General features: G+C 31.7%; 1 protein-coding gene across 11 annotated transcripts in view; it reads right to left on the reverse strand.

Annotated features, from left to right (window-relative positions):
- Positions 1-1,555: 1,555 nt before the first annotated feature.
- The window catches only part of LOC132756595 (transcription initiation factor TFIID subunit 1-like), a 91,566-nt gene continuing 79,241 nt past the window's right edge, over positions 1,556-13,880 (reverse strand). For all 11 annotated transcript variants that reach the window (XM_060747709.1, XM_060747701.1, XM_060747700.1 and 8 more), the window contains 10 exons: positions 11,224-11,322; positions 10,460-10,558; positions 9,769-9,867; positions 7,985-8,083; positions 7,646-7,744; positions 6,817-6,915; positions 5,728-5,805; positions 5,369-5,524; positions 4,872-5,027; positions 1,556-4,655 (listed from right to left, as the gene is read on the reverse strand). In XM_060747709.1, coding sequence (XP_060603692.1) covers positions 1,977-4,655; positions 4,872-5,027; positions 5,369-5,524; positions 5,728-5,805; positions 6,817-6,915; positions 7,646-7,744; positions 7,985-8,083; positions 9,769-9,867; positions 10,460-10,558; positions 11,224-11,322 — 3,663 coding nt within the window. In that variant the 3' untranslated portion in view covers positions 1,556-1,976. The remainder of the gene's footprint in view (positions 4,656-4,871; positions 5,028-5,368; positions 5,525-5,727; positions 5,806-6,816; positions 6,916-7,645; positions 7,745-7,984; positions 8,084-9,768; positions 9,868-10,459; positions 10,559-11,223; positions 11,323-13,880) is intronic.

The following is a 13,880-nucleotide window of genomic DNA, read 5'->3' on the forward strand; positions in this document are numbered from 1 at the left end:
TCACCAGATCTAAACATCACACTTGTCGGCTGAATTGAACAGGCGTGTGAGAAAGCGGCCAAAAGCCCCTCACAATTTGCGGGAACATGAGCAAGCCCTTATTTAGGAATAGAGAACTGTGAGGCAGAGGTGTTTACTTTGTTATAGCCAATTAGGAGGATTTTTCTGTGATTTTTCATTTTACAGTAGCCTATTTGTTTTGCTATTTTTTCTATATTCTTATCGATGAATTGTAAATATAATTCCAAGTAGTAAGTATGATATGTTGAATTTTATACAGTCCAAATTTGAACAAAATCCATTCACAAATAACCTATTTATACAGAAAAATGTCAGTGTCGGGGTTATTATATAAGTGCCTCTGAGTGTATTGTATATCATGTTAAAAATAAAAAAATTCAACTATAATTTGGATTAAATCAACATCATTTACATATCTATCCGGACACATTGTACTGTAGTGTGGACAATTTAGGTAATTTTGATACCCTCATCGACAGGCCTCAGATATAAGTGTCAACATAATCAGAAATAAACAAAGTAGTTTGTTAGATAGAAGAAGAACCTTGATGTATTGTGTCAAATTTTCAGATCTGTAGCTTTAAAATTATGAAATCTATATGAAAAAAGGTTCAAAAAGTATCCGGTTGATGGTCCCCGACCAGCACAACACAGCAGCTCGACTTCTTTTTTGAAACATAAAAAAAACTTAAAATTGGCATATGTCTGGGAGATGCAGGTAATAGTTCTTTGCTATAACCAATGAAGGAATTTGTAATTTAATTTGAAGTTTTTCACCTACCATTCTGATCAAGCCTTATTTTGTTATTTGGCTGGTGCAGATATCAAGCTATATTCAATGTTTGCAAACATTTCTCATGGTCATATTTGTATGACACACATACACAATTCAGCACTTTAATTATTATTTACTATTTCAATAGTAACTGAAATGCTGATTCTTAATATATATCAACAAAAAGCAGGGTGGCCGACTGGTTAACATGTCAGACCAGGTTCAAACACCATCAGGGGCAAATTGTTGTTTCCTTGAGTAAGAATTGTATAAAAAAAACAACAATAATTTCCAGGTCAACATCTAGTGCTGCAGGGACATCAGTAAAATTCACCCCTAATGCCACCATATGATGGAAATATCCCATGCAATTTTATCGCTATAACAAAACCATCTTATTAATTGTATAATGCAAGAAAAGATGTAATAACCTGGCTCATGTGCCCACCCTCATCAGCACTGCAATGGCTTGTTAAGGTGGGTTGCAATTTATTGAAGGATTTTTTTAATTTCTTTCACATGAAATTAACACTAAGTGGAATGGAATGGAAACAAGACAAAGTGGATACATTGAGGAAATGATTTATATAAGACCACAAGGTGATGCTAAATTCCAATCATCTAAGCTCCAGAAGTTGTAATTTCCAGAAAGATTTGTGGTTTCTCATATAAACAAACATTTAACCGACAGTGCAATGTATACACTGTAGCTTTTACCTGTTCTGTTTAACCATGTTTCAAGAAAAAACAAAAAGTAAGTTCAGTTTACCTTTGTTTAATTTATAAAATATACAGTATCAAAAAATAACTTATTGAATATTCAACATCTTTATACAAAAACAGTTATATACAAAAATAAGAGAAAATATACAGGAAAGAATTGCCATTTTTACTTTTCATCTTTACATAACAAAGTATATGTAATATTTAATCACATAATTATTTATATTCTACAATTGTATAGCACATTATGAATTTTGAAAAATGTGAAAAGTTAAAAAGATACATAAAATGGCTACAAATTGGCAATATTTTCATACTGGTACTTTTTTTTCAATGTGATGTATACAAATGATATTTCTGAAAACATTTTTATTTAACTTTGCTGATTATTCTTGTCTTCATAATAAGAACAATATATGTATAAATGAAACAAAACATTTGAATATTAAATACAAGATTACACATCACTACCATGCATAACAAAAGTAGAAACCATGTGATTATTCTGCCCAGATGGAGTGTAACTTTGTGTTTGCCCTACATTTGAATGTCTTCCATTTACAGCACTATAGTCAATTTTTGCATAGTCACTGTTTCCATAATACCTCACAGGAAGTCTGTGTCCGCCATTTTGCTGCTGTTGAGTGACCTTTCCAGGTGACCTTTCAGATCTCCAATTATCATAAACCTTTTGTGTGGTTTCCTGAATTTTGCGCTGATACCAACTCTGTACATGTGTTTGGACCTCATCTTCATATTGTCTGTTCGGTAAACATTCATAATCTGCATTAGAATACTGGCTATGTGGAGAGTTTGTGTTACTATGTAAACCACGATCAGTACTGAATGATGATGATGGTGTACTACCTAAACTAGCAGGAGTAACTGAATTTGCACGATTTCCATATATCTTACTGCTATATCCAGAATCTGGGTTACTACTGGAGTCCTCTTTACTGTTGTTACAAATGTTTGGAGAGTGTTCACGATATAAATTTTCACTTGAAAAATTTGGATTTTCTGTTAGATATGTTTGATATGCAGTTTTTGACCTTGGTTCCATATGAGTTTGTTTCTGATTACTGTTTGGATTATTCATACCAGGATTTCTGTAATAAATATCCGATGGATTTTGTATGTCTGCTACAACTGGTATGTTATGATTGCCATTGTTTTGTAACTGAACATCCTTTACTGTAGAGTAAGCACTTTCTGAAACATTTCCATTTACAATCCCAGTCTTATTATTACCATTTGTACTTCCATTATATCTTATGTCAGTATTACGCATCACTTCTCTTGCAGTGGAATATGGGTATAAAGATGACTGAACGCTTGGTTTTGGTAAAGTTGGTGGTCCCGACAATGAACGCACAGTTTCACTTTGTACTGTGTAAGGTGAACTTCCGTATGAAGGATGAGGCGAGCTATAAGAAAATGAAGGCTGCTGACGTGGTGATGATATCCTAGATTGTTGCTGTGAAACCAACTTTGAATTTGGACTTTGTGAAATGCTTGTTTGTAGGTCTCTGGTTGCTGATGATGATCTAGTTGTGGTTGGAGTATAAAAAGAGTCTTGTAACTCAAGTGTTCTTTCCTCACTGCCATTTACATTTATATGATCAATGTCAGTTTCTAGTAATCCTTCAGAAGAACGAGCATGCTGATGTAGCCTTGGATTCATATGTCTCATTTCTACATACAAATTATCATTATTTCTCTCACTGAAACCATACGCACCTTGAGAGTTTTGGCGGGAAAACAAATCTGGCGATAAATGTGTATTAATAACTTTATCATCACTTCCAGCAGTATTTGAAGAGTTTGCCCTTGGCGTACTAGAACTTGTCACTTCACACTGATCAGTCTGATCAACAGTCTTTTGTTCTGAACTAAGTGTGGCAAATTTTTGGTTTTCTCTGTCATCTTCATAGCCAAAAGTGGAAAATGTTGGTTTTTGAACACTAGAAACAAAGTTATCACTGCTGGTAGAGTTTCTATATGGAGAGTTAACACTGACTGAATTACTTTCAGGTTTATGCAAATTGTATGAAGATGATTGTTGTTGATTAGGAAACATATAAGATCTATCACTGAGATTTTTATCACTTACTGACATTTGTTTTTTCAAGTCTTTAGAAACATCCTTCCTCTCAAATGTCTGTTGCAATGTTAAGGATAAACTTTTATTTATAACTCCATCAGTCTGACTACGAACTATTCCACTGTGGGAGGTGTAAGGACTAGATTCCCGCGACTTTGGTGTACTGTGACCCATAGGTCCACGTGACCCCGACACCTTTCTTGTATTTGGATACACTTGAGGCTGGGGAAGGGCAGACTGTTTTGGAATAGCACCATAACTTTGAGGTCCTGTCATAGTCATATATGTATTGTCTTCTGCTTTATTGTTATTTCTTTCAGCACTCTGTGACTGAGGTCTAGTTCTGATTTCAATTTTTGGTTCAACAGGATATTGTCTTTGTTCTATTTCTTTATTCAATTCTTGTCTACTTTGAAATCTTCTTGTTTGTTCTTGGTTATTTCTTTGCTTTTCTAACACTTTCACTCTACTTCTATCTTTACTATAGCTTGGTACCTGCCAAGCACGAATTTGTTGCATAGCTTGTTGTCTTGATTCATAAAACTCACGTTTACGAAACTTTCCACTATGGTTATCTGACTGGGATAATGTCTCATCAGAGCGAGATTTAAACAAACGTCCATTAGCAGTTTCATGAACTTCTGAAAAAATGTTTTCATTAGGAAGTGCTGAGTCATCATGATGATGGTGTAAACAGTGTCCATAGCCTTCTAATCTCTGTTCTAACCAATTTTGAATTTGTGATTTCATATGACCATCTTGTTGTTTATAGTAACTGTCATGTTCATTGAACTGTTCATTTATTCTTTGACGGCACAAATTTTCCTCCTCAACAAAACGATCCTGAGTGTATTTCTCAAGTGCTTGCAGACGCATTGTTGACCTGTGATCAACCTGATTTATCTGTTCCTGCATGACCCGATTTGTGGACTGTAGTTGACCATACACATGATCTTGTGTATCGTGGACTTGTTTTTCTAAGCGATGTATAGCTGGTAAGCAGTTACAGGTTGGAGTGTAGCCAACAGGTCCCTGTAATGAAATCATGACATGTAGAGTGATCTAAATACAAGAGCAATCACTATCAATAACAAGTTTTTACACAATGGCAACAACGTCTATGCAGCCATCATAATAGCTTGACATTTTCTTTGAAATAGATGAGCTAAAAAAGCTAATAAACTACTTTTTTATAAATTATAAATTCTGGTTAGAGACTTACAGATTATAAATCTTATATTGTATTACCTGTTTAACATTTCCAGCTAAATCCCTGTAATACTGGACACCTTCTCTAGGTACATATTTACTGAAGAATCCTTGTACTGGTGTAGTTTGAACATTACATCTGTGCCCTGGTACATTACGCTGTGGTATCACTCCACGATTTGGTGGAGTTTTTTCCTTCAATATCAACAAAAAACATTAAAATAACAATTAATTTTTAAACAAAAGATAAAATTTGTTAATTTATTGAAAAGTTCTTCCTGTAAACTATAATTTACAAAACCTAATTTTTTGGAAACCAAGTCATAAGCAATATTTGACGGCAATGTGAAAGAATTTAGGTTATATTTTAGTTTTTATTGGTAATTTAGTTTTATTTCATACTATCACTAGTAATCATTTCTTGAATAGTTTTACGCTTAAAATTTATTTTAAGGTTAAACAAAGCAATCTTTAAAAGAGAAAATCACTGCATCATTTCTATAACATTATAAATTAACTTCAAAGTTTTTTCCTACTTTTTGTTTCTTTTTCTTAAAGAAGAGAAAGCGTTTGCCTCGATCAGCTTTGGTGTCGATTTTTTCTGGTATGTCCATATCTGGTACAACAACTGGACCCTCCATGTGATGAACATCTGCTTTAAAATTAACCTCCTTCACTGCTGACTTTACCGGCTGCAATTTTATTATTCTTTCATAAACAATAATGATATTTATGGGTTTTCCACATTTACAAATAATTAATATAAAAAAGGTGACATTTTACAGATTGTTAAGATAATCTTAATAATGAAAACTTACGGTTAATCATTATCTCTTATTTTAAAGGTATAAAGAAATGATAGTTACTGCCTTAATTAAGATAAGTTTATACTTACCCTAGAATAAGCTTGGATGATTACTATAATTTCCCTGTGATCCTTTCTTCTAGCAACATCAGCTGCAGTCTCATTTTGCTGGAATATGAATCAAAACAATCCCTGATGAATACAATGTATAATAAAATTGTCAAATCAATACACTGAATATTGATTGACTTATTCAATTAATCACTCAAAGTAGTACACTATGAAACTATTTTTTCTTTTGCAAATTTTAAAGAAATTTAACAGAAGATTATTGAATTAACACTCTTTTGTATTTGATTTTTATTATTTTATTCATTTAATGTAACTTCAAATTCATGCCATACAAAAAAACTTACCATAGCTTTATTTCATATCAATATTGACATTTTATGAATTTAATGATTTATTGGTTTTGTATCATTTCAAATTTCTGTCAAGTAGAAAGATAACTTAAGTGTCATTATATTATTGATAAATCCCATAATATTTTCTCCAAACATAAAGCTAAGCAATTGGAAGCAATAGCTTTCTCCCTGCTCTTAAATCTTCACCTTACAATCAAATAAAACATAATAATCTTACAACAGATACTCTTTCCTTTTACAGAGGTTGTTTTTTTTAACATATTAATCATAAGTCACAAACACATAAACACATTGAAACTACAATTCTAACATGACCCGCATTTTTCCCTATTGAATATGGAAGAACCGAAAGTGTGTGTTATTATGCAATAAAATCACTGTTGACTTTCTATATTAAGATAAGTGACGTAATCATGTAACATAATCATTATACATGTGACATAACCACTAAAAAATATCTGACGTGCTGAAAATAAGTACGGAAACAAATCAGATGCAATTTGGCTTAATATCAGGTACGGCAGTATAATTATACACATGTATATTGATGTTGTGTTAGTATCGAAATAATATATCCAAATCGGTGATTTTATCGCTTGATAAAAACACTGTTTGTCGTTCGAATGGGCATCATTATATCACTCGGTTTACGCCCTCATGATATAATTCCTCTCATCCGAACTGCAAACAGTGATAAAATCACTGTTTGGGATATACATAATTATTTCTTAAGCAAACAACATATGTAACTTACCTTATTTCTAATAGAGACATCCGATCCGGACTCCACAAGTAGCTTGGCAATCTTCCTTCTTTTTAATGCAGCTGCAATGTGTAAAGCTGTGTCCCCATTCTGAATAAATGTTTTAAAAATATTATCTTGTTTTTGTCTCACAAAAACTAACTTGGCATATATTGTCAATTCTAACACGACCTGCATTTTTCCCTATTGAACATAGAAGAACCGAAAGTGTGTGTTATTATGCAATAGAGTCACTGTTTGACGTTCAATATTTAGACATGTGACGTAATCATTATACATGTGACGTAACCACTATAAAATCCGACGCGCTGACATTAAGTACAGAAACAAATTAGGTGCAATTTTGCTTAATAGCAGGTACGGCAGCATTTATTTGTTTATGTTGTGTTAGAATCAAAATGATATATCCAAATCGGTGATTTTATCGCTGGATAACATCACTGTTTGTCGTTCGGATGCGCATCATTGTATGACTCGGGCTACGCCCTCGTGATATAATTCCTCGCATCGAACTCCAAACAGTGATGTTATTGAGCAATAAAATCACAGTTTGGGATATATTATTTCTTAAATATGTTGTAAATTTCTTTCACAAAAAGCAACATTTCATATTTTTGACAATGTTATTAATGAAATACAATCAACAATCAACCTTTGTTAGTAATGCTAAATGTCAGATACTCTTTCAAACAAAATAAAAAGTCAAGCTTATCAAGAACAAGAAATGGTAAATACTAAAGTTCTAAATGTCCTGTTATTCCATAGATTACAATGCAATCTCTTACATATTGCAAAATTTCCTGAGATATAAGTAACTTACCTTATTTTGTTCATTAATTTTTACTCGAGCACTTATAAGGATCCTTGTCACGCCAGCATGGCCGTACCTTGCAGCTGTGTGTAGTGTTGTATCACCATACTGTATAATAAAAAATCTAGTGTTATTTCACCAAGCTGTATAATAAACAAACAATATCATATCTTATTTTCATGGAAAACAATAAATTTTCATGTTATTTTAGTACATTACAATATGTAATATCAAACACTGCAAAAAAGCCCTCCATAATCTGATTAACATCTTATGACTTTAGCTACAGCATTCTTTGGAAACATAAGCTCAAACAATTTTCATAATCTACAGGACTCTGGTACTTACATTGTTTTTTATATCACTGTTACAGCCTGCATAAAGTAAAACTCTAGAACTCTCGTTGTGCCCATTCTGTGCTGATAGATGTAATGCAGTGAAACCAGCCTGTAATCAAAATTTTTTTATAGATATTTCATATATTATGATTATGATACACAAAAATACCAATTTATAACAACTTAATATATTTCATGAAATTATTTTACAGGTATACTAGATTATACTGCATCCTTTTTATTTAATTTTTGTGACTTTTTTTCCATATACTCAAATTATGAATGAATTTTTTTGGTATAATCAATACAAGCAAGTTTTATGAATATTTCTTCCATAAATTCTGCACATGCAGGAATACAATAATAGAGAAGAAACCATGTACAGAAAAATAAAGTCATGCGGGCATGCAAGGCTGTTGCACAATTTGTAATAACTGCACTGATGACCCTGGTAACTTACCAAAACAGTCATAACTGTCACAATTACATCATAACTGTTTCTTATATATAACAAGAGGGCCATGATGGCCCTGAAATCGCTCACCTGTATATAGGCTCTTGGGACGGGGATAATTTTAACCCAGGGGCTTTTTTTAAGCAACCAGGTAGATACCAATTAGAAGATATTTCATGATAAATATCTAAGCTCTAGATCTTTGAGGTATTTAAAGAAGATTTTTTAAGTTTTTACTATAGACATATAAGGAAAATCAGACCCCTAGGAGGGGCCAATTTTGATCCAATGGCTTTTATTTGAATAAACTTGGTAGACACTTATCAGAAGATATTTCATGCTTAATATCTAAGCTCTAACTCTTTGGATTTTTTGAAAGAAGTTTTTACTATATACATATAAGGAAAATCAACCCCAGAGCGGGGCCAATTTTGACCCCAGAGCTTTTATTTGAACAAACTTGGTAGACACTCATCAGATAATGTTTCATGCCCAATATTTAAGCTCTAGCTTTTTCTGTTTTATAAAAGAAGATTTTTTAAAGTTTTTACTATATACATGTAAGGAAAAGCAATGACCCCCTGTGACGGGGCCAATTTGACCCCAGGGCTTTTATTTGAACAAACTTGATAGACACTCACTAGAAAATGTTTCATGCCAGTATCTAAGCTCTACCTCTTTGGGTTTTTTAAAAGAAGATATTTTAAGTTTTTTCTTTCAGTTGCCATGGCAACCAGAGTTCTGCATGAAATTAAATTTTTTGAACAATTTTTAAAGGTGACCACCATTCCTGTGAAGTTTCGGTGAAATTGGCTAAGAGGTTTATGAGGAGATGTTGTTTAAAGTAAACAGATGGACGTTCTTATGTGACTTTTCCTATGATCTTTTTGGCCATTTTTAGTCACACAAGGCTTAAAAAAAGACACACAAGTAAAAACGGAATGAATAGGATCAAAGAGAATTTACTGTTACCCATTGTTCTTCAAGTCACACAAGTACCTCTGGGTTTGTATGGACAGACGATGGCCGGATGCCAGACGAAAAGTGATCACAAAAGCTCACCATGTCACTTTGTGACAGGTGAGCTAAATAGGAGATATTACTAAATAAGAGGTATATTTTAATGCAAAAATAGTGTCAATGCACCTGTATACGTGCAACCTTGTGAATGCAGGGAAAAATAGGTACATCAACCCTGTAGGATAGGGAATTTTTATGTACTTTCTATAAATTAATTTCTTATAGTACTATTCTGCAATTTATATATTCTAGTACATGTCTTCTTAAAAACATGAAACTTGATAATGAATTATAAGAATGTTTTTTCTGTAAAAACTTACCTTGTTAACTATGGAGACATTGACATTAAATTTGACTAGCAGTTCTAATGTCTTACTGAAACCATTCCAGGCAGCTTCATGTATAGCTGCATTACCATGCTGAAATAAACATCATAATATAGTGAAATATCCTTAATGAATTTTTTCCATCACCATTTCTTTCAGTCCATTCTTAGACTGTTTCAAACAACCACAAAAATGTTTACTAAGCAAACCTGCATTCCATAGTTTATACAGGATTTAAGTTTGTTTATGCTTATAGATACACTCTCTAATATATTCCTAGAATCAATCAGTTCTCTAAGTACTCAAGGAAACAATGACTTGCCCGTAACCATGGACAGTCTTTACTACTGAGTCTAACAGGCTAATCACTATGCCCTGTTAAACCTATTTTCCATTGCAATACAAAAAATAATAGTCAGAATTAACTGCAAATCAGTGAACAATATAGCCAGCTTTACATATTGATGACATAACATTTCAAGTTAAATTTAACTTACATTGTACATTTCCAAGTGCAAGCTTTTTTTTAAAAACAGCAATTGGTATAACTCAATTTGGAAAATATCATGTTATTTTAGCTAATGAGATTGTCTCTACAATGTGGCCAACACTGTAATACTTTTTATGATAGCCAATAAAATTAAAATTTGGCAGTTTCAAATGAATGAGAGAGAAATATATATACCTCATCTTGTGTGTTGACATCACATCCCCTCTCAACAAGAGCTGTAATGACCTCTATATGACCTTGAGATGCTGCACGATGTAGAGCTGTATAACCACTCTACAACAATGTAAAACATAATGTATGAAAGTCCATAAAATAACAAGTTTTTATATGTGAAAAGTTATCTCGGGTATTTCTAGAGGTGGTGAAGTAAATTATTATGTAACATATCATGTGGAAAAAGTAATGGTAAGTTATATCATCTTTATGTTATATAATCTGATAATTATTTACATGCTAAAATATTTACTCTATGTCCTAGATAATTATTAAAACACTACACAAACAAGAGCTGTCAGTAGGACAGCATGCTTGACTATTCTCAGTGCTTAATAGTAATTGGGCATATTGTAAAAAAAAACTTGATACAGTGACCTCCTGTGTGCAGGTTGGAGGCATGATGGTGAGCAAATCTGCAAAGTTATATAGACTACAACGTCAATGGACTTTAAAAATATTTGAGGTGATATGCAAACTTTAACATAGATTCTAAGTGGAAAAAGGGGCATAATTCTGTCAAAATGCTTGATATAATTACCTCCTCCTGTATACAGGTTTGGGACATGATGGTGAACAAATCTTCAAAGTTTCAAAGCAATGTCTTTGAAAATAATTTAGGTGGTATGCAAAATTTAACATAAAATTAAATGGCTACGCCGACGCTCTGTGGACTAAGAAGCTCTCATTCGTCGAACAGTTAAGCTAAAACAATTTTAACTTACAGCATCTTGAACATTGATTTCACATCCTTTCTCCAGCAGAAACTTTGTAACATCTGTGAAACCATTTAGTGCAGCATAATGTAAGGCAGTTCTTCCATCCTGTTTAATACAGAAATATGGCATACAATATAAATATAATGTAAATATAATCTATACAAATAAGACGCATTAAGGATAGTAATGGCAAATGCCACTCCACATAGCTCAAATGGTTAAAGCGCGAGACTTGTAATCTCAACATTGTGGGTTCGATTCCCGGGCTAGCCAACTAAAATTACTAATCTGTCTTTTGGATGAGACTTTAAATAGAGTTTCTGTGTATGAATCTTCAATTGGAATGTTAAATCACCAGGAGAACCTTCTGGAATCTTGCACTATCCTCCAAAGTATAAAATGTCTAATACTCTTCTAGAGGACTAGCCTATAATGGCAACGTAATAAACTCAAATACACACACACACAGTCACACAATAAACTAACACTGTCAGTGAAAAAATATAAAACCTCCTTTATAAAATATGCTGGAAAATAAACATTAAAAAAAAAGAAAATTCACTAAAAAATTACAGCTGTTGTTCAATAATGTTTACAGAACTAAAAAGAATTTACATTTATATGCTTTAACTTTTTTTATTTTTGAGTTGGAAATATGATATTATTTTTGAGTTGGAAATATGATATTATTTTTGAGTTGGAAATATGATATTATTTTTGAGTTAGAAATATCTAGAATATCTGTGAGACTAGAAAGGATATATCTTTACAAGATAACTCGAAACAATTGATATGATGAAATATTTTATTCAATATTGACAAAATAAAACAGGTATTACCTCACATCTACAACTAGATCCAGATTCATCAGAATCACAAAATAAAGATCTACATTCCATATTAATTTTCTTTAATCTTACACATATATCCAATAAATCACACAATTTCCTTTCCTTTACCACTATCCAAAAATTATTTCATTGTCCAACTTTGATAATTGCAATAATAATTGAATTAATGCTTCAATCTATAATTTATTTCTTTAATTATGCTATTTTTATATTTATTGTTCTTGAAGAGCAAGTGACAGGTAATTATTTTACATCATCTTGCATATTGATATACACCTGGAGTTGAAGCCAAGTGTCCTAGAGTAATTACTGCCCTTAGATAATCTTATACAGAGTAATTTCTATCAACTGATAAAAACATTGAAACACACATTAAAACCATGTCAATTTTAAAGCTGAGGTGTTTTTTCTTTAAAATCCACTCATATGTGAGAAAAACAAAAGATTTAAACCTATGAAATTATTTTTACAAGCCTAGAGTGTGCCAAGCTAATTGTTTAACTTTTTAAGGTAATTGTTTGTCACAATATTTGTGAAAAGGTCCATGACACCTCAGGTCAAAAGTCAATATTTGCATATTTTTCCAGAAATTAGCCATATGTCAAAATTTAATGTTACAAAAGGTGTCACCCATCAGAAAGGAACATAATAATAAATAAATTGATTTTTTTTTCATCAAAGTAAAAACCAGATGCCAACTGCTTTCCAGTTTAAATCTTGAAATTTACTGTTGTTGATAAAATCAGCATAGAGCATTTTTTCACATACAGGAAAATATATCATTATTATGGTTTTATATTATAAAGTGATTTATTTATTGACTTAGGGGATACGATTTTGTCCATTATTTCTCTATCTGAAACATACAAATGTAGGACAAAACCCCACACCTCAAAATTTTATAGAGTGGACAAAACCCCACACCTAAATTTTACAGAGTGGACAAAACCCCACACCTCCTGTTTTATAGAGTGGACAAAACCCCACCACCTTAAATTTTTCAGAGTTTAAGGAAATGTATTTGACATGAACTACCTTTGAAATAATGTTTTTTCATTTGAATGATTTATTAATTTTTATTTTTTTTTCATATATGTACATATTTATTTAATAGGAATATTCTTTATTACTGCCAGATATCCTAGTTTAAAAATGTATAATTGATATAATTAATGAAATATTTTTAATTGCTATTATTGGTCATAAATAATTGTGGCACAGTTATTAAAATTCGACTCAATGTTTTAACAGTTTGTAAATTGTTTGTATAATCTCATTCATATTGTAATAAAATTGTTCTTTCTTTATATATTACACACATGTTTTATTGATGAAATTTGATATGCATTTGAATTAAAAAAATGTGAAAATGAAATAATGTGTTATATTATATTAAGATAAGTATATTCAATTCAATTCAATTCTTTATTCAGCATATGAACATTACATGTTTGTCGCCATTAACATGATGACGGCGGTTACAATATTTGAGAAGAGCATGGTAATATATAAACATACATAATCAATTCATATTACACTATGTAAAATTAAGTATGTCTACCAATATCTGTACACATCAACTCCAGTTAGGTCAGTAAGAGGATATTAAACCTGTGAAATATGCATATACATTTGGATATTAGTTTAAACTTATTCTTTAAAATTATCATTTCAACCACCTACATAAGCCGGTGTATTCTAATACTGGTTTATATTATTAGTTAAAGCTATGTTACTTCAACAAAGTTACTGTATCAAAAAAAAATTTTAAAAAAATAAGAACGTTTTACTAATTGAACTAAGGCTAAAACG

Source organism: Ruditapes philippinarum, unplaced genomic scaffold (genome assembly GCF_026571515.1).
Source record: "Ruditapes philippinarum isolate M1 unplaced genomic scaffold, ASM2657151v2 ctg1324_1_1_1_1, whole genome shotgun sequence".
Lineage (NCBI taxonomy): Eukaryota > Metazoa > Mollusca > Bivalvia > Venerida > Veneridae > Ruditapes > Ruditapes philippinarum.